Source organism: Gekko japonicus, unplaced genomic scaffold (genome assembly GCF_001447785.1).
Source record: "Gekko japonicus isolate JY-2015 unplaced genomic scaffold, Gekko_japonicus_V1.1 scaffold1209, whole genome shotgun sequence".
Classification (NCBI taxonomy): domain Eukaryota; kingdom Metazoa; phylum Chordata; class Lepidosauria; order Squamata; family Gekkonidae; genus Gekko; species Gekko japonicus.
This window is the reverse complement of record NW_015162516.1, coordinates 343,120-362,341: the sequence shown is the minus strand read 5'-3', so window position 1 is coordinate 362,341 and position 19,222 is coordinate 343,120. Positions and strand designations below refer to the sequence as shown.

At 46.3% G+C, this 19,222-nt stretch overlaps 1 protein-coding gene across 1 annotated transcript in view; it reads left to right on the top strand.

Moving 5' to 3' along the window:
• The window catches only part of XRN2 (5'-3' exoribonuclease 2), a 112,919-nt gene that overhangs the window by 13,592 nt on the left and 80,105 nt on the right, over positions 1-19,222 (top strand). Inside the window, exons 2-6 of the mRNA XM_015406211.1 lie at positions 8,580-8,707; positions 8,786-8,897; positions 14,760-14,871; positions 15,900-15,958; positions 18,056-18,145. Of these exons, the coding sequence (XP_015261697.1) occupies positions 8,580-8,707; positions 8,786-8,897; positions 14,760-14,871; positions 15,900-15,958; positions 18,056-18,145 (501 nt within the window). The remainder of the gene's footprint in view (positions 1-8,579; positions 8,708-8,785; positions 8,898-14,759; positions 14,872-15,899; positions 15,959-18,055; positions 18,146-19,222) is intronic.

Here is a 19,222-nt window from a genome sequence, read left to right as displayed (position 1 = left end):
TCCAATCTCTTCTCTTCTCCCCTTCTTCTATATGTACGGACTGGTAACTTCCATTTCAACGTATCTAAAGAAGTGTGCATGCAAATGAAAGGTTATACCTTGAATAAAACTTTGTTGGTGTTAAAGGTGCCACTAGACTCAAATTTTGTTCTGTTGATTGAGACCAACAGGTAACTCTGAAATTGGCATTGTTAACACCAGCAATAATTCTATCTTGATAGTTTTTGGAGTTAATAGTTATATACTTATTCTGTTTTTTTTTTAAAATGCTTAAAGCAGAGGTCAGCAACCTTTTCCTTAATGAGAACTACTTCTCACTAATAAAACTATGTTGTTCCCCCCCACACACCCTGGCATGTTACTAAGTTTTGTTCTGTCGTAGAAGATAGAACATGGACTGGGAAGGAAGAGCACCAGGAATGAAGCTATCTGCTGAGCAGCACAGAGAAAAATCCTATGAAATAAAAACTTTTTTTAGAAGTGCCTTGGGCAGATCTTTTCATGAGCTTATCCTGGGCCTTTGAATGGATGCATGAGCTCCTAAGTAGCAGTAGTTTTGCATGCTATAGGAATGTTACCTCTCCTTTTTAATGCTTTTCTGTTATTTGGTGAAGAGAGACTCAAATGAACAATTTGTGTAAGCTGTTTGGCACTGTGAAACATTAAGGAGGTTGGCAGGGTATGACTTACTGAAGCAACTGCAGAACCTCCAGTGTGGGCTGTGAATGTCCTTGCATTGCTCTGGGCCCATGACCTCTAGCTCCTTGCCTGACATCCCTGGATGCCCTTAGCCTATGGCAAGAATTTCAGGTACGTTGAGAGAGCCAGTGTGGTGTAATGGTTAGAGCAGGGGTGTCAAACATATGGCCCGTGGGCCAGAACTGGCCCGTCCAAGGCTTTAATCCGGCTGCGGCTCTCTTCTCTCCCCACCTCTGTTTGTCCTTGTCCTTCCAAGCTGCCTCTAGGTGTACTCTGAGTGCAGAGTGCACGTACCTCACAGGGTGTCTGTTGTGGGGAGGTGAAGGGAAAGGCGTTTGTAAGCCACTCTGAGACTCCGAGTGAAGGGCGGGGTATAAATCCAATCTCTTCCTCCTCCTCCTCCTCCTACTCTTCAAGCAGAGAGTGGGGCTGCTGAACTCTCATATTCACTGGCTTCTTCTGTGCCCATGTGGGCCCGCTAGAGTTGTTTATTTGCTGAAGTTTGCTGACTGAGGGGTAGGGGGCTTGGTTGCAAATGTCGTGCTTCTGGGTGGAGGCTTTTCTCTTGCGTTCATTAAGCTAAGGAGCCAAGTGGCTATCCCTGACACCTCCAGTTAAAAGGACCAGGCTGTGGTGTATTATGAGAAAGACTTCAACCTAGTTTTTATCAGTGCCCCTCTTATCATGTGCTGTTGGGAATTTTTATGAACCTTACCTTTACATAAGCATGCCATCCCAATGGTAAATCATGCCCTTCTAATTTTAATAGCCTTGAATTTTCCAAAGTAATCCAATCCTTTATCCACAATAAGGATGTTGCCTTATAATATAGGGACCAGTTAGACAGAGCAAAGCCTCCTCTTTCTTTCCTATCTTGCAATGCTTTCCATTTAATTCTGGGCCTTTTCGATTGCCAAATAAATTGTCTGGTAAGCTTACCCAGGTCTTTAAAGTATTCCTGCTTTTTTAGGATTGGAATATTTTGAGCAAGGAATAGAAATCGTGGTAGAATATTCATTTTAACTGTTGCAATCCTCCCCATAAATGATATTTGTAGATATTTCCATTTTGCCAAATTCTTTTTAATATCTAATAAAAGCTTCTTATAATTATCCTCTGGTATTGAGCTACACCTATTGGACAAAACTATTCCTAAGTATTTTGCTTTTTTCCTCACCTCAATAGAAGAAATTTCTTGCAACTGTTGTACTTGGTCCTTGGTACAGTTTTTAGTCAGTATATTTGTCTTCTTAAGGTTGATTCTTAAACCCGCAACTTGCCCAAATTCTTGGAGTCTTTTTAAAAGTTGTGTAATAGAAGCCAGGCGGCCTTCCAAGATAAATACTAAGTCATCCGCAAAAACCTGCAGCTTATATTCTCCCCCCCTCACTTTAAGCCCTTTTATCAAAACATCCTCTCTAACAAGATCATCCCTGTCTAGTCCCTTTGCCACTCTGACACCGGTGAAAATGGGGGGGGGGGGGGGCAAGCTTGCAAAGCTCGGCCTGTTCATGTTTTCCTCTGGGTCCTAGACTCAGAGTATTGACCATGAGAGCAGGCTGGGGAAAGGGTTTGCTCCCCACTCCAGGCAGTATAGGGGCACCAGCCTGGTGCTGCGCTGCAAGTTTTATTGTGTTTGGGTCCTTTTATCTCCACTGCCCGGTATTACATTTTATGACAAACATGGCCTGGCCCGACAAAGTCCCATTTATGTAAGATTCGGCCCTTATAACAAATGAATTCGACACCCCAGGGGTTAGAGGCTTGGACTAGGGTCTGGGGGACCCAGGTTTGAAAAAAAAACCCATGGGAGCTTGCTGGGTGTCCTGGGGCCAGTCACATTCCCAGCCTGACCTACCTCACAGGGTTGTTGTGATGTCAAAATTGAGGAGAGGAGAAGTTGCAGGGGTGCGCAAGATGTGGCCTCAAAATTTTACTTGGAGGAATAGTGCTCCACTTTAGAATCTGATTAGTGCATGAGGTGCTCAGGCCTCTGCTCCCTGTTGTTGGCCCTACAGGGGAACTGGTTGACCACTGTGTGAAACAGGATGCTGGACGAGATGGATTACTGGTCTGAACCAGCAGGTTTCTCCTTCACCGGAGGGGCCATGGCTCAGTGGCAGAGCATCTGCTTGGCATGCAGAAGGTCTCAGGTTCGATCTCTGGCATCTCCAGATAAAAAGGCTCAGGCAGGAGATGGTGTGAAAGACCTCTGCCTGAGACCCTGGAGAGCTGCTGCCAGTCTGAGTAGACAGTTATCGGCCTTGGTGGAACAGTAGTCGTCTGATTCCGTATAAGGTAGCTTCATGTGCTCTTGTGTTCTATGTGTTTATCTGTAGCGAGGAATAAGGGGGTAGGTGATCTTGCCTACATAAGCAATATAAAAGAATATTGTATGGATTGAGAAAAATTCTGCCTTTTCAGTAAGCATTGCAGCTTTGTGGTATTTATACCAGTGACCGTATGAAACATTGGCTTGTGGCAATAATTGTGTCAGTTGTAGGAAAAAATTCCAGGTGGCGGGTTGCTCAGACAGTGAGAAATTTGATTCCCCACCTCTAGCTAGGGTTGTATCACTTCAGTTTCCTGTTTAATATTGGTCATAGTATGAATCGTAGCTAACTGTATTTGTCTAGTTTGCAATGTTTCTGTTTTGGGTTGCATTTTTCCTACAGTGTGGAACAACAGACTGGCAGTATGAGAACAAGGCAGATGGTACCAGTTAAAAATGGACATTCCTTAGGGCAGTGATGGCCAACCTTTTAGAGACCGGGTGCCCAAACTGCGACCCAAAACCCACTTATTCATCGCAAAGTGCCAGCACGGCAATTTAACCTGAATACGGAGGTTTTACTTTAGAAAAAACAGCTCACACGTTAACTTAAGATGATCCAAGGAAAGCAATCCCAAATGCTTTCATTGACTTAAAATTATTTGGCAGAGAATGCGACACTTTAATGATGGTCTGGGCCTGGCTGGGGCGATGGCACGCATGCCCACAGAGAGGGCTCTGAGTGCCGCCTCTGGCACCTGTGCCATAGGTTCGCCACCACTGCCCTAGGGTTCATGGGTGGTACAGTGCAAAGGCTTTGGGAATCTGGCTAAAAGTCCTGGACTGAGGTCCTGACCCGAATGGCCCAGGTTAGCCTGATCTTGTCAGATCTTGGAAGCTAACTAAGCCTGAGTTTGTTCTTGGATAGGGGACCACCAAAGAAGTCCAGGGTTGCTGTGCAGAGGCAGGCAATGGCAAACAACAACTGAACGTTTCTGCTGTCTTATATGCGTTGTACCTTTACATGGTTTGAGGGTCTCAAATCGTTTAAATCGTTTAAATTGGGTTTTTTTTAAAGTACCCATAGGTACACTTTTATTATTTTTTTATAATCTACAACAAACAAATCTACACACTACAAACAGACACTCTACTACACATAACGTATATACCAAGAGTGCAGTTACATTATATGCTTATATGCAATTACTTAATTAATAAAAACGCTATATCAAACACCTTCCATTCTTCTGCCTTCCGTGTTCTCAAGTCCATTGCGCTATCATTGCCTAATCTTCTGTTACATTTGCATTATACCAATCATAAAACTTTTTCCATGTTTTTTGAAATGTCCACTCTTTGCTTAATCTCATTTCTAGAGTCAGTTTATCATTTTCTGCTGTTTCAGAAATTTTATTCACAAACTCCTGTTTCGTTGGTATCACCATTGTTGTTGTTGTTGTTGTTAAGTCGCACAGTCGAGTCCGACTCTTCGCGACCCCATGGACCATCTCCCCCCAGGCCCTCCTGTCTTCCGCAGTCCTCCGAAGTTGGCTCAATTTCATGTTCGTTGCATCGATGACACTGTCTAACCATCTCATCCTTTGCCGTCCCCGTCTTCTTTGACCTTCAATCTTTCCCAGCATCAGGGTCTTCTCCAGTGAGTGCTCCCTTCTCATTTGCTGGCCAAAGTATTTGAGCTTCAGTTTCATTATCTGGCCTTCCAGGGAACAGTCAGGGTTGATTTCTTTGAGGATTGACTGATTTGATCTTCTTGCAGTCCAAGGGACTCTCAAGAGTCTCCTCCAGCACCATAGTTCAAAAGAATCTATTCTTCGGCGCTCGGCCTTCCTTATAGTCCAACTCTCACAGCCATACATGACTACTGGGAATACCATTGCTTGGACCATGCGTATTTTTGTTGGCAGGGTGATGTCTCTACTTTTTATCATGCTGTTTAGGTTCGCCATCGCTTTCCTCCCAAGGAGCAGGCGTCTTTTAATTTCATGGCTGCAGTCACAGTCTGCGGTGATCTGGGATCCCAGGAACGTGAAGTCTGTCACTACTTCCACGACTTCCCCTTCTATTTGCCAAGGAGTGATGGGGCCGGATGCCATGATCTTAGTTTTTTTGATGTTGAGCTTCAAGCCCACTTTTGCGCTCTCCTCTTTTACCCTGAGCAAGAGGCTCTTTAGGTCCTCTTCACTTTCTGCCATTAGAGTGGTATCGTCTGCATATCTGAGGTTGTTGATCTTTTCCCCAGCAATCTTAATTCCCGCTTGTGATTCATCCAGGCCAGCATTTCGCATGATGTACTCTGCATATATATTAAATAAGCAAGGTGACAGTATACATCCTTGTCGTACTCCTTTTCCTATGCTGAACCAATCAGTTGTTCCGTATCCGGTTCTAACTGTCGCTTCTTGGCCCTTATACAGGTTTCTCAAGAGACATGTGAGGTGGTCTGGTACTCCCATCTCTTTAAGGACCTGCCATAGTTTGTTGTGATCCACACAGTCAAAAGCTTTAGCATAGTCAATGAAGCAGAAGTAGATATTTTTCTGGTACTCTCTTGCTTTCTCCATAATCCAGCGAATGTTGGCAATTTGATCTCTAGTTCCTCTACCTCTTCGAAACCCAGCTTGTACTTCTGGTAGTTCTCTATCCACGTACTGTTGAAGCCTAGCTTGTAGGATCTTGAGCATGACCTTGCTAGCGTGTGATATGAGTGCAATTGTGCGATAGTTTGAACATTCCTTGGCATTGCCCTTCTTTGGGATTGGAATGTATACTGATCTTTTCCAATCCTGTGGCCACTGTTGCGTTTTCCAAATTTGCTGGCAAATGGAGTGCAGAACTTTAACAGCATCATCTTCTAAGACTTTGAATAGCTCAGCTGGAATACCATCACCTCCACTAGCTTTGTTGTTAGTAATGCTTTCTAAGGCCCATTTAACTTCACATTCCAGGATGTCTGGCTCGAGGTCAGTGATTATACCGTCGTGGTTGTCAAGGACATCGAGGTCTTTCTTGTATAGTTCTTCTGTGTATTCTTGCCATCTTTTCCTAATCTCTTCTGCTTCTGTTAGGTCCCTACCGTTTTTGTCCTTTATCATGGCCAGCTTTGCATGGAACGCTCCCTTGATTTCTCCAATTTTCTTGAAGAGATCTCTAGTCCTTCCCATTCTATTGTTTTCTTCTATTACTTTGCACTGTTCATTCAGGAAGGCCTCCTTATCTCTCCTTGCTGTTCTCTGGAAATCTGCGTTCAGTTGGGTAAATCTTTCCTTTTCGCCTTTGCCTTTCGCTTTCCTTCTTTCCTCTGCTATTTGTAAAGCCTCATCAGAAAGCCACTTTGCTTTCTTACATTTCTTTTTCTTTGGGATGGTGGTGATTGCTGCCTCCTGTACGATGTCACGAACCTCTGTCCATAGTTCTTCAGGCACTCTATCTATCAAATCCAGACCCTTGAATCTATTCTTCACCTCTACTGTATATTCATCAGGGATGCGATCTAGGTCAAACCTGAATGGCCTCGTGGTTTTCCCAATTTTCTTCAGTTTAAGTCTGAATTTTGCAATGAGTAGCTCATGATCTGAACCACAGTCAGCTCCAGGTCTTGTTTTTACTGACTGGATAGAGCTTCTCCATCTTTGACTGCAAATTATATAGTCAATCTGATTTCGGTGTTGCCCATCTGGTGATGTCCATGTGTAGAGTCGCCTCTTAGGTTGTTGGAAAAGGGTGTTCGCTATGACCAGTGTGTTCTCTTGACAAAACTCTGTTAACCTTTGCCCTGCTTCATTTTGCTTTCCAAGGCCAAACTTGTCTGTTATTCCAGTTACCTTTTGACTTCCTACTTTAGCATTCCAGTCCCCTATGATGATGAGGACATCATTTTTTGGTGTTAGTTCTAGGAGGTGTTGTAGGTCTTCATAGAACCGGTCCACTTCAGCCTCTTCTGCATCAGTGGTTGGGGCATACACTTGAATTACTGTGATGTTGAATGGTTTGCCTTGGAATCGGACAGAAATCATTCTGTCATTTTTGAGATTGTATCCCAGTACTGCCTTTTGCACTCTCTTGTTGACTATAAAGGCCACACCATTTTTTCTACGAGATTCCTGGCCACAGTAGTAGATATAATGGTCTTCTGAGTTAAATTCGCCCATTCCTGTCCACTTTAGTTCACTGATTCCTAGGATATCGATGTTCAGTCTTGCCATCTCATTTTTGACCACGTCAAGCTTACCTTGATTCAATAAAACTTTTTCCATGTTTTTTGAAATGTCCACTCTTTGCTTAATCTCATTTCTAAAGTCAGTTTATCATTTTCTGCTGTTTCAAAAAGTTTATTCACAAACTCCTGTTTCGTTGGTATCACCATAGTTTTCCAATATTTGGCATATAAGATTCTTGCAGCTGTCGTCATATAAACAGTCAAATACCTATTCTCTTTTTCATAATCATTTGGAAATATATTCAACAGCAAGACCTCTGGAGTAGATGGAATCTTTGCTCTTAGTATCTTCTCCATCAAACTATGGACCCATTTCCAAAACTTTTTTGTAACATCGCATAGCCACCACATATGATAAAATGTGCCCCTTTTACTCTTACATTTTCAGCATTTATCAGAACAGTTAATATTTTGCTTAGCCAGTCTATCAGGTGTAATATACCATCGATAAAAAATCGTTTAAATTGTTTTATGAGGCCCACGGCCCTGTTAGCCGCCCTGAGCCTGCCTTGGTGGGGAGGGCGCGGGGTATAAATGAAATAAATAAATAAATGCCCGTTGCCTTGAAAACCCTACAAAATCGCCACAAGTGGGCTCCGACTTGAGGACACTTCCCACCACCACACGATCTAGCGGGAGAGAGAAGGCTCCCACGAGCAGGGGAGAGAGAGTGGTCTCGCTGCTTCTCATTTATTTATTTATTTATTTATTTAAAGTATTTTTACCCCGCCCTCCCCGCAAGCGGGCTCAATAGTTCGTGTTTCCAGAGGGATAGCCATGTTACCCTGTGGTAGCAAAATTAAACGAAAGTCTTAACAACAACAACAACAAAAAATTCCCAGCAGGACTCCTCCTTAGGGTTGCCAAGTCGTTGCATTCGCCGCAGCGGGGGGCTCCCAGGCGGCGACTGGAGCGCGCGCCGCAGGCACATCACCCGGAAGTGACGTTAGGACGCCGGGCACACTGGGGGCGGGGCCACGACCATCGGAGGGAAAACCATAGAGTTTTCCCTCCGATGGTCATGGCCCCGCCCCCAGCGTGCTCGGCGTCCTAACGTCACTTCCTGGTGACGCGCATGTCGGGGTGGGGTTCCCCCCGGGGCCCAATCCGCCGGCGGCAGGGAACGGGCCTCTGGGGTGGGGGTTTCCCCACTCCCCGGGGGGACTTGGCAGCCCTACTCCTCCTATTTATTTTATTTGTTTAAAACATTTTAATGCTGCCTTTCCACCCAGATAGGGTTCCTCCTAGTACACCGTCCCATTTTGCTTTCCGTTCCATCTGGTTTGTTTGAATTCTGCTGTCTCCCTTTGACTGCAATATGATATTGATGTACGAGCCCTGTGTGTGTTACTCCTGTTTTGCCTGCAGCCGAAAGAATGCAATGGGATCAAAATTCCGGTTGACACCAGCAAGCCGAATCCAAATGAAGTGGAATTTGATAACTTGTACTTGGATATGAATGGCATCATCCATCCCTGTACACATCCTGAGGATAAGTGAGTGACTTGTATATTTTGAATGATTAGTGTGTCTTAGGCATTGTTTGGAATATTAAAAGATGCCCTACATTGCAGGCCAGCACCCAAAAATGAAGATGAAATGATGGTGGCCATTTTTGAGTACATTGATAGGCTTTTCAACATCGTGAGACCAAGGCGGCTTCTCTACATGGCAATAGATGGAGTGGTAAGTATGAGAAATGGTTGTTGTCTTATGAGGCTGTAGTTTTTAAGTGAAGTGTTGCAATTGTTGAGGGATATTACTCTGCTGTAGTTTAAGTTATACTTTCAGTACTGGTTCAGTTCACTGGCTTCTAATACTCTCGTCAGTGTATGGAAAATAAGACTTCAGAGTTATTGTGTCTGTGGAACTGTATCATTGATTCATTCTGAATATGGAAATGGCAGATGCTATCTAGACAAAATGAGCATGACTTTCTGTAGCAAACTGGGGAAGATCAGAGCACTACAACTAGCTTTTCTTAATGGCAACCATTTTGTGGTGGTGTCCACCACCTGTTTTCAAAATCCAAAAGTGTCCACAGGCTCAAGAAAATTGGGACCCCCTGCATTTACTGCAGTGTTCAGTTAGTGCAAAGGTTTCTGATTTTGTTGAGCCTGTGAGCACTTTGAGATTCTGAAGGCAGACAGGGGAAGCTACCACAAAATGGCTGTCGTCTGTGAGGTGCAGCTGATTACAAAATGGCTGCCATGGGGGGCAGTCACAGAATGTTGGGAGGTTGCAAGCTAAGGTGTCCTCTTAGGATGGAGTGGTTGTTTCCAAACAGGCGATCCCTGTAGATAGAAAAGAGATTCTTCTTATGCTCTTCTAACACCTCCTGTTCCGGTGAGATGGAGGAAAGCCAGGGTTGGCTCCTTAGTTTGGGGATCATATGCTTTGAGGAAGAAGCAGAGGTCATTTCGCGGGGGATCGCAGTTCCCCCGGGTGAGGTACGGGTGGGTGGGGCACATGACGAAGCCCCGCCCCCTGATTCCGGCCGCCCCGCTTCCGGCCCTCATTCAGCCAGGAGGAGGCAGGAGAAGAGGGAGGGTAAGTTGCTTCCTCCCTGCCTCTCCCCACCCCTGCCTGCCTGGGGCCAGGGAGGGCCTTCGCGGGGCTTCCTTGCACTCCCGCCGGCCTTGCAGGTCCACCGCCGGGCCCCTCATGGGGCTCGGCAGTCGAGCTGCAAGGCTGGCAGTGGCGGCCGGGACCGTTGGGGGCGGGGTGTGTGGCCTTATGACACACGTCCGGTGATGTCAGGGGCTGTGGCCTTATGACACACGTCCGGTGATGTCAGGGGCTGTGGCCTTATGACACACGTCCGGTGATGTCAGGGGCTGTGGCCTTATGACACACGTCCGGTGATGTCAGGGGCTGTGGCCTTATGACACACGTCCGGTGATGTCAGGGGCTGTGGCCTTATGACACACGTCCGGTGATGTCAGGGGCTGTGGCCTTATGACACACTTCCAGTGATGTCAGGGGGTGTGGCATATGCTAATGAGGTATGCTAATGAGTTCCCCTAGCTCTTTTTCTACAAAACGACCCCTGGGAAGAAGGAAGTGGGCACCAAGAAAGTGGGCATTGTGGCACCTATGGGCGCTATGTTGGAGATTAAGCCACTAAGTTTCTTGGCCTATGTAGGCATCCCCCCCTCCAGTTTTCCATATTGGTGGTGGTTATAGTCTCTGTTGTCTGGCAAAGATGCAACATCCTAAAAAACAAGATTTATTAAACTATATCTCATCCTTTCTCTTGGCCCACAGTGGCTTTTGCAGCTTGTGGGTTTGAGCAAAATGGAATAAATATTATTTAGGGCAAGTCCTTCTTAGTAAATAGATGCCTGGTCTTAGTTGCTCAGGCGGCCTTTGGTCTTATTTTTTTTTATCCTACATGTCAGGGGTCCCCAATCTTTTTGAACCTGCGGGGGCTTAGAAATTCTGACACAGCATGGTGGGTGCAGCTGCAAAATGATTTCCTTTAGTCACAAAGTGAAGATCTTTGTGCTGTAGTGGCAGCTGGTGCCAAAGTAACATCTTATAAAATCTGTACAACCAATCAAATCTCTAGTAGCCATTCAGAAGCCTTGCTGGGCAAAAGTCAGACCTAGAAGAAGAAGAGATTGGATTTCTACCCCACCCTTCACTACTCAAAGGAGTCTCAGAGTGGCTTACAATCTCCTTTCCCTTCCCCACAACAGACACTCTGTGAGGTAGGTGGGGCTGAGAGAGCTCTTTCAGGGACTGCCCCTGGGAGAACAGCTCTGAAAGAACTTGTGACTGATCCAAGGTCACACCACCAGCTGCCTGTGGAGGAGTGGGGAATCAAACCCAGTTTTATTTTTTATTTATTTTATTTATTTTTCATACTTATACCCCGCCCTCCCCAGTGGGCTCAGGGCGGCTCACAGAGGCAAGAACAACTTGCCATGATAAAACAATATATACAAAACAGTTTAAAACATATACTACATATTAAAATATAATAACAGGTGCTCAGTACCATTCATAATCTAAAAGATGGCGGATCGAATGTCCAAAGTCCCACGAAGACGGCAGGAGGATTCTTCGATAGCAGATGTTTAATCAGGACCTCGGGGCGGTGGTGGTATAGTAGGGGTGGCGGCTCCTACTCGAAAGCCTGGCGGAAGAGCTCCGTCTTACAGGCCCTGCGGAATTGCATGAGGTCCCGCAGGGCCCTGATCTCCTCCGGGAGCTCATTCCACCAGGTAGGAGCCGCCACCGAAAAGGTCCTGGTCCTTGTGGCGGCTAGTTTGACATCTGTAGGGCCCGGGATGACTAATACATTTCGGGCCCCTGACCGTAGTGCTCTTGGGGGAACATACGGGGAAAGGCGGTCCTTCAGGTAGGTTGGACCCTGGCCATGTAGGGCTTTATAGGTAACGACCAGCACTTTGAAGCGAATCCGGTACGCTATTGGCAACCAGTGCAGCGCTTTCAGTGCAGGCCGCACATGGTCCCTTCTAGAGAGACCCATTAACATCCTGGCCGCAGCATTCTGCACCAGTTGCAGCCTCCGGATTTGCGACAAAGGCAGCCCCATGTAGAGTCCGCGCTCTTAACCACTACACCAAACTATACCTAGCCCCAGTCACTTCCTAAAAACGCTTGGCAGATGCAAAAAGAACTGCCACCACATTGAAGATCTCTGTTATGGATTTGCAGCTGATGTTCAATGCCCATTATATATTCCTACTTTACATGCATGTGAGCTAATGGATATTAGTTTATTGAATTGCAATACTGGGCATTGTTTTACAAAAAGGGATACAATCGCTCGAATTGCCACATATCCTCCTCCCAAATCACAGGGGAGGGACCTAGTATCCTTTCAGTGATGATGGTGCAATCCAGTATCTTACCAGAGGCCTCCAACAGATGAAAATTATCTTTGCTCAATGAGTATTTCTAATTACTCTCACAATTAATTAAACTACATTTTTAGTTGGTAAACCACAACTGGTGAAGTTATTCTGTCACAGAAGGTATATTTGCTGACTGGCATGAAACATTTCCAGTCCGGAGAATTGGAGACCGATCAGGGAATGATAAAATGTAGGTTCTTCAAAAGACTCACCCGGCCACATATCCTGGACCGAGCAAGGAAGTGTTTCCTCCGCAGTACTTTCTTTGTTTTTATTTATATATTTAGAACATTTTGATGCCAATGTTCCAGGAACCTGCCTGAGGCAGCTTGCAGAATAAAAGTAAACAAAACATTAAAACATATAAAGGGGCATACACTCCTAGGGGGCACAATGGGGCTCAAGCCCCCTCTTGGATTTGCTGGTGGGGGGCAATGCCCCCTCTGGGCTGCCACATAGCATCATGAAGGTCCTCAGGCTGTCTAGATGAGTCAGTCCTTTTTGTGTTTGTAACACCTTAGCAGGTTCATAGGAGGCATGGAGCTGGGTTTGTGTGTTTTTTTTGTAAAGACGAGGGGGAGGGACCTTCAGAGGATGACACTCCCTGTGAAGAAGCAGTAGAGAGAGGGAGAGAAGAAGAGGGGAGAGAAATATTAACAATATTCATGGAATGCATTTAGCAATCAGAAGGCCTCAGTGGCTGGACTGAAAAATGTACTTCTTGTAGTCTGCAACAGAAATTCTGGTGTAAGTAATGAGAGGGAATTATGGTTTTCCTTCACCGATGGGATAGTAATAATTGCAATATTGTTGTGTCCTGGTAGGACCTGCCTTAGACAAAAGAATGGTCCCATCTCCATTTTATCTTTACCTATGGGGGAGGGGAGGGAAAAGTGATTCCCCAAAGTTTACGAGGTTGTTCTGCTACCTAAGTGCTCCTTTAAATAACGAAATGTCTCCATCTTAGTTTTATATTTAGCTCAAGTGTGTTTGAGGCAAGGGTACAAAAACCTGTTGCCAAGATACTGGAAGTTGTTGGGGGGCGGGGGGGTGGATGGGCCAGTGGAAATTTATTTTTGTGTCTTGGAACGGCTTTAGAGAGAAGGAAATTGAAGAAATAGGAACATTTGTGTCTTAGCCCTTTCCCCCCCTCTGTGCACCTGTACAGAGTATTCACTCTGTGAGCGGCATAGTTGTTAAGAGTGTTTGTCTAAGATTGGGGAGACCAGCGTTCCAGTGCCCTTGGGCCAGTCACACACACTCAGCCTGACCAAAGACGAAGGAAAAGAGAGAAGGGGGGGGGGAGAAGTATTTCCTTTCATATGCAAATTAAATATTTAATTGCCTCCCTAGAGGAGTTCATGACATCTTTCATCTTACAGAGTCCCCTTTCTTTGATTGAAATTCAGACTACTACTGAGTGGAGAAGGAACCTATGATTTTTTTAAATGACATGAATAATTCTTGATGGGCATGTGGTTTTTGGGAATAGAAACAGTTTCATGTATGAAATAACTTCTTATAGACTACAGATAGGGATTGCCCCCCAATTGCTAAAAAGACGGTGACCACTTAATAGTTCAAACCCCACCCCCCATTAAAAAGAGGTGTTGCTTGGCAGGTGCCATACATCAGACTAAAATGGTAGCTTTGTGGTTTTCCTGTCCTTGGTGCTTAGCCTCTTAGCCTTAGACCCGTGAGCCTCTCCAACCAGGAAGTGGAATTTTGTCCCTGCCCTGTTGCCATCTATCCTGCGCCTGCCTTTGCTGTGCGGTTGCGCTTCCTTGGCCCCCAGCCTCCAGTGCTACAGAGCAAATAGTGGCCACCCCAAAGAGGACTCATTCCAAAAACAGCCCTCCCGGGATCGCAGCTTTTGGAAGGGGGGGGGTCCCCTGAAAGCCTGAGGTCAAAGGTGGAGTTCCACATCCAGCTCTTTGGATGGTTCCATTTGTTGGATAGCCCAGTACATTCTGAAGGAGGGTTTCCAAGTGCAGAGTGTTTGAGACTGTATAAAGCAGTGATGGCGAATCTTTTAGAGACCCGAGTACCCAAACTGCGACCCAGAACCCACTTATTTATTGCAAAGTGTCAACACGGCAATTTAACCCGAATACTGAGGTTTTACTTTAGAAAGAACCACTCAAACATTAACTTAAGATGATCCAAACAAAGTAAGGAAAGCAATCCCAAATGCTTTCATTTACTTAAAATTATTTGGCAGAGAATTCGACACTTTAATGATGGTCTGGGCCTGGCTGGGGCGATGGCACGCGTGCCCACAGAGAGGGCTCTGAGGGCCACCTCTGGCACCCGTGCCATAGGTTCGCCACCACTGGTATAAAGGCATGACAGTTTGCTTGGGCTGTGTTACCCGGTTAATACTGCAAATCCAGCACAGGTGAAAGCAGGTTGAGCTGCTACCTACAAGAGTTTCTCCTGAGAAGTGAAGGAAGGGCAGTTGGCCAGCAGCTCCAGTTTTCTTTATTACATTCCTTTTTAAAAAGTTTCTCTTAGCAGATAAAGTCCCCATAGATTTGGCAAGTAAATGTTCAAATTTAGCAACTCAGTTAAGGTCTTCCAAGTGCGTTCAGCTGTGAAGCTACGTTTTGAGTGAAACATGGTCAGCCATGGTGCTGAGACTACTGCTGTTTTTGATTTTTAGGCTCCCCGTGCGAAAATGAACCAGCAAAGATCCAGAAGATTCAGAGCCTCAAAGGAAGGAGTAGAAGCTACAGAAGAGAAACAGAGAGTAAGGGAAGAGATCTTGGAGAAAGGTATCTAGACATACTGAAGTAACTGGTGACTCAAAGGAGACACGTCTGGTGACATACACATAGTTCTCAGGATAAATGATGTATTGCAGATGGCAAATTACTTGTGGAGAAAAAGATTTTGCATTGCAGACTTCCCCGATCTCAGAGGAATGTTCGTATCTGTGTTGTGATTCCGTGGGAATGCAGGAAACCTGTACCAACCAGTAACTGTGTAAAGGATTTCGTTTCCTGAAAAACTGAGTTTTTAACCCTTTATGATTGTGCAGGTCTTTTTCTTCTTCTTCTTTTTTTTGAGCCCCCGGAGGGGATTTTTTATTATTTTTTTATAAGACTACAAAAACTACTACAGAGAAAAAAGGAAGGGGGACTACATATATAGGATAAAGCAAAGAACCCACTACTAACTAAAACCCCAAGAGAGGAGATCCTCACTAGCTTAGTTACAACAAATCTTCATTTTGTTTAGATTATTGTGATTGTGCAGGTCTGTTTGGCAGTGTCTGAGCTGTCCATAGTGAAACCGGAAGAGCTGTCAGAAGGAGAGGAGAGCCTTCAGTACTCTGTATGTGCCACACTTCTCCTTGTGACAGAAACAGCATCACTCATGCAGAATAAGAGGTCACGGCAGTTTGCATAATCCTTAACAGGACGAACACAGGACACTTAATTAATAATGGGAAGAGCAGGCCGTGGTTCCCATGACAGAGCTTTGGGTTCAGAATAAATGAAGTGGAATTCATAACTCTGTCCCACCCACACCCTGCCTGTAATTACTTTGGTCAAGTGGTGGCCTAGGACTGGTGAGACCCAGGTTTGAATCCCCCGCTCTGCACTGACGCTTTCTCGGTGGCCCTGGCCCTCACATTCACACACAGCCTAGCCTACCTCACAAGGTTGTTGTGATAAATTGAAGGCAGGAGAACGGTGCGTGCTGCCTTGAGCTCCTTGGGGGAAAAGACAGGATACAAATGTGATAGTAGTGGTAGTCAAACTAGTTTTAAGCTCTTTGACATTTTTTTTTTTTAAAGGTGGCTATCTTCCTCCAGAAGAAATTAAAGAAAGATTCGATAGCAATTGCATCACTCCGGTATGTGCCTTTTCCCTTTTAACCACTTACCATTAACACCTGCGCCGATGGAGATCCTCCAGTGGATCGCTGGCTAGTGCTCGGTGGCTCGCTGTTTCTTCCCTCTTCCGGGCTGTGCGGCAGGGGTAGGGGCAGGCTGAGGCCCTCCCCATTTGGAAACTGTTCACTGGTACTTGCAAAGGGGAATGTGCCTTCTCTTCAGGAGCTGCCGCGCTCAAGGTTCGGGGTTGCTGCTGGAGGTGAGATGTGAGCAGGACGCAGGGCTCTTTTTGTAGCAGGAGCTCCTTTGCATATTAGGCCACACACCCCTAGTGTAGCCAATCCTCCAAGAGCTTACAGAGCTCTTCTTACTGGGGCTACTGTAAGCTCTCGGAGGATTGGCTACATTAGGGGTGTGTGGCTTAATATGCAAAGGAGCTCCTGCTACAAGGAAGGTGGAACAGCAGCAGCAAAGGAGCCTAAGTGGGCCCTTGCAGAGGAGCATGCTCTCACTTTCTTCCCACCATCTGTGGAGTCTGTGTGTCAACGTTAGGGCTGCTGTTCCACATTCTCTTTTCACCTCACCAGGCTTTGAGTAAGGACCCTGAGGAACAGAGGTCCATCAGTGGCTATTAGCCACAAGGTATAGATAGGAACTCTCGATCTGGGTGAAGTGATGCTCTGTATTCTCGGTGCTTGGGGGGGGGGGGCAGCAGTGGGAGGGCTTCTGGTGTCCTGGCCCCACTGCTGGACATCCTGATGGCACCTGGTATTTTTGGCCACTGTGTGACAAGAGTGTTGGACTGAATGGGCCACTGGCCTGATCCAACATGGCTTCTCTTATCTTCTTAGGAGCAGAAGTCCATCAGTGGCTCTTAGCCACAAGGTACAGACAGGAACTCTCGGTCTGGGGCAAGGGATGCTTTGTCTTCTTGGTGCTTGGGGGGGGGGGCAACAGTGCGAGGGTTCCTAGTGTCCTGGCCCCACTGCTGGACATCCTAATAGAACCTAGTGTTTTTTGCCACTGTGTGACAGAGTGTTGGACTGGATGGGCCATTGGCCTGATCCAACATTGGCTTCTCTTATGTTCTTATATGAAGCAGAGGTCCATCAGTGGCTATTAGCCACAAGGTATAGATAGGAACTCTCAGTCTGGGGCAAGGGATGCTCTGTATTCTTGGTGCTTGCGGGGGCAGCAGTGGGAGGGCTTCTGGTGTCCCGGCCCCACTGCTGGACCTCCTGATGGCACCTGGTATTTCTGGCCACTGTGTGTTGGACTGGAGGGGCCATTGGCCTGATCCAACACTGACTTCTCTTCTGTTCTTACGTTCTTATGACAATGATCTTGCACAGCAAAGGGCAGAGGAACTACACTTTTACAGTGGGAGTATGTGTTGGGTGGGTGGGGGGACTAGGACCAGATCCTTTTCAGTGGCGGCCCCTACCTGGTGGAACGAGCTCCCGGAGGAGATCAGGGCCCTGCGGGACCTTATGCAGTTCTGCAGGGCCTGTAAGACGGAGCTCTTCCACCAGGCTTTCACATAGGGGGCGCCACTACCACCGCCACCAATGTGGTGGATAACATCGGGGTTAAGGATGGCCCGGGAAGATCTGCCACTATCTCTGCGTGACTGATACCACTGGATTTACCTGGTTGGGATAGGCTATAGGATAACATCATCCCTGGAGAACAGTCTGTCTACCATCTGGCATGTATCCAGAGACCGTCTTGTCTAATTGTGTACAATTGTTATTAATGTTTTTTTGCTTTTATCTGTTTTATATGGGCTTTGCCCCTTGTAAGCCGTCCTGAACCCGCTCTGTGGGGAGGGCGGGGTATAAATCTCAATAAATAAATAAATAAATAAATTCTTCCAGAGCTTCCATATCAAGAGGGGTCCTGAAAACTCAATTTTTCCGGGAGTCCCATATCTGTAGTTCATCCCTAGGCGAATGTATATAGGGCAGGGGGTCACGGCAGCTGGCTCTGCTTCCGAGGCTGCCATTTTGAAATGAGCTCCAGTTGGTGGACATAGAGGATCAACCTGTGCACTTTTGGTCTTCTTGCCTGCCTCTGATCTAAATAATATGCTGAATATCCTTTTCTTATTGTTTTAGGGAACAGAGTTCATGGACAATCTGGCGAAGTGTCTTCGCTATTATGTTGCCGATCGCTTAAACAATGATCCAGGGTGGAAAAACTTGACAGTAAGTTGCACACCTCTTATTACCAAACTCACTAGCCCCGTAGTATCAGTGACTGGAATGAACATTGTACTTTTTAATGTACCCAGGTTCTGCAAGTTGAGGTAACTATTAATGTTAAATGGTTGTTTGTGTGCTTCAGGGACATTCCTCTGTATGGATTTGAATGCAGAAGTTTTTGAAAAACCACAAATAGGTCGTAATTTCAAGAGAGGTTCCTAATTAGAAAAGTAGTTGAGAAGAATCCAAAGTAATTTAGAAAGATCCATGGTACTTTGACTTGGGTGGACTTGGTGGAATTAAGCCGTTTTCCTTTGAATGCCTTTGCATGCCTTTGAATTCATTTGAAGACACTGGAGGGGCTGAAGTATACCTTCAAAAATTGTCACCATGTGAGGTGCCCTCGTAGTGGGGAGTCCCTGGGGGTACCATTGAACTGCCCCCCACCTACACTGGAATCACTTCAGGGAAGGAAAGAAGGGTGTACTCCTGCTACAACAGATACGTATGGGGGGAATCCTAGAAACATCGCCGTTGCCTGGCGAAGGAGTCCTCAGTGTGGTGCCCAAGGGTGCCAGGGCGCCTGCCAACATCTTTCCTGGTGCCTGCAAAGTGTTTTTAGGAAGTGGGCAGGTTCAGGTAGGGCTATTGTCCAGCAAGCCTTCTGAATGGCTACTGGAGGTTTGATTGGCCGGGCAGATTTTTATAACGTTGCTTTGGCGGGAGCTGCCGCCACCACCACCACACAAGAAAACGAAGGTAAGGAAACCCTTTTGTGGCTGGCTCTGCCCCCCAAGGGAGCCGTTTTGTGCCCGCACCCGCCATGCCGTGTCAGAATCCCAAAGGGGCCCGCGGGCTCAAAAGGGCCGGGGACCCCTGGCCTAGCGAGTGGAGCGTGTCTCATTCCCGAGTCTTGACAAAAGGAAAGGCACGCAACTGGGCCGTTCATCTTCGTGTCGTCTGTGCAGTCCCCACATGGAACTGGCTTGAGGGCAGACCTGCTGCAGAGAAGTTTTCTGCAGGCTTCTAGAATTCTACTGTTGAGTGCTCCCCCCTCCCCTCAGCACTACAGCGCTCGGG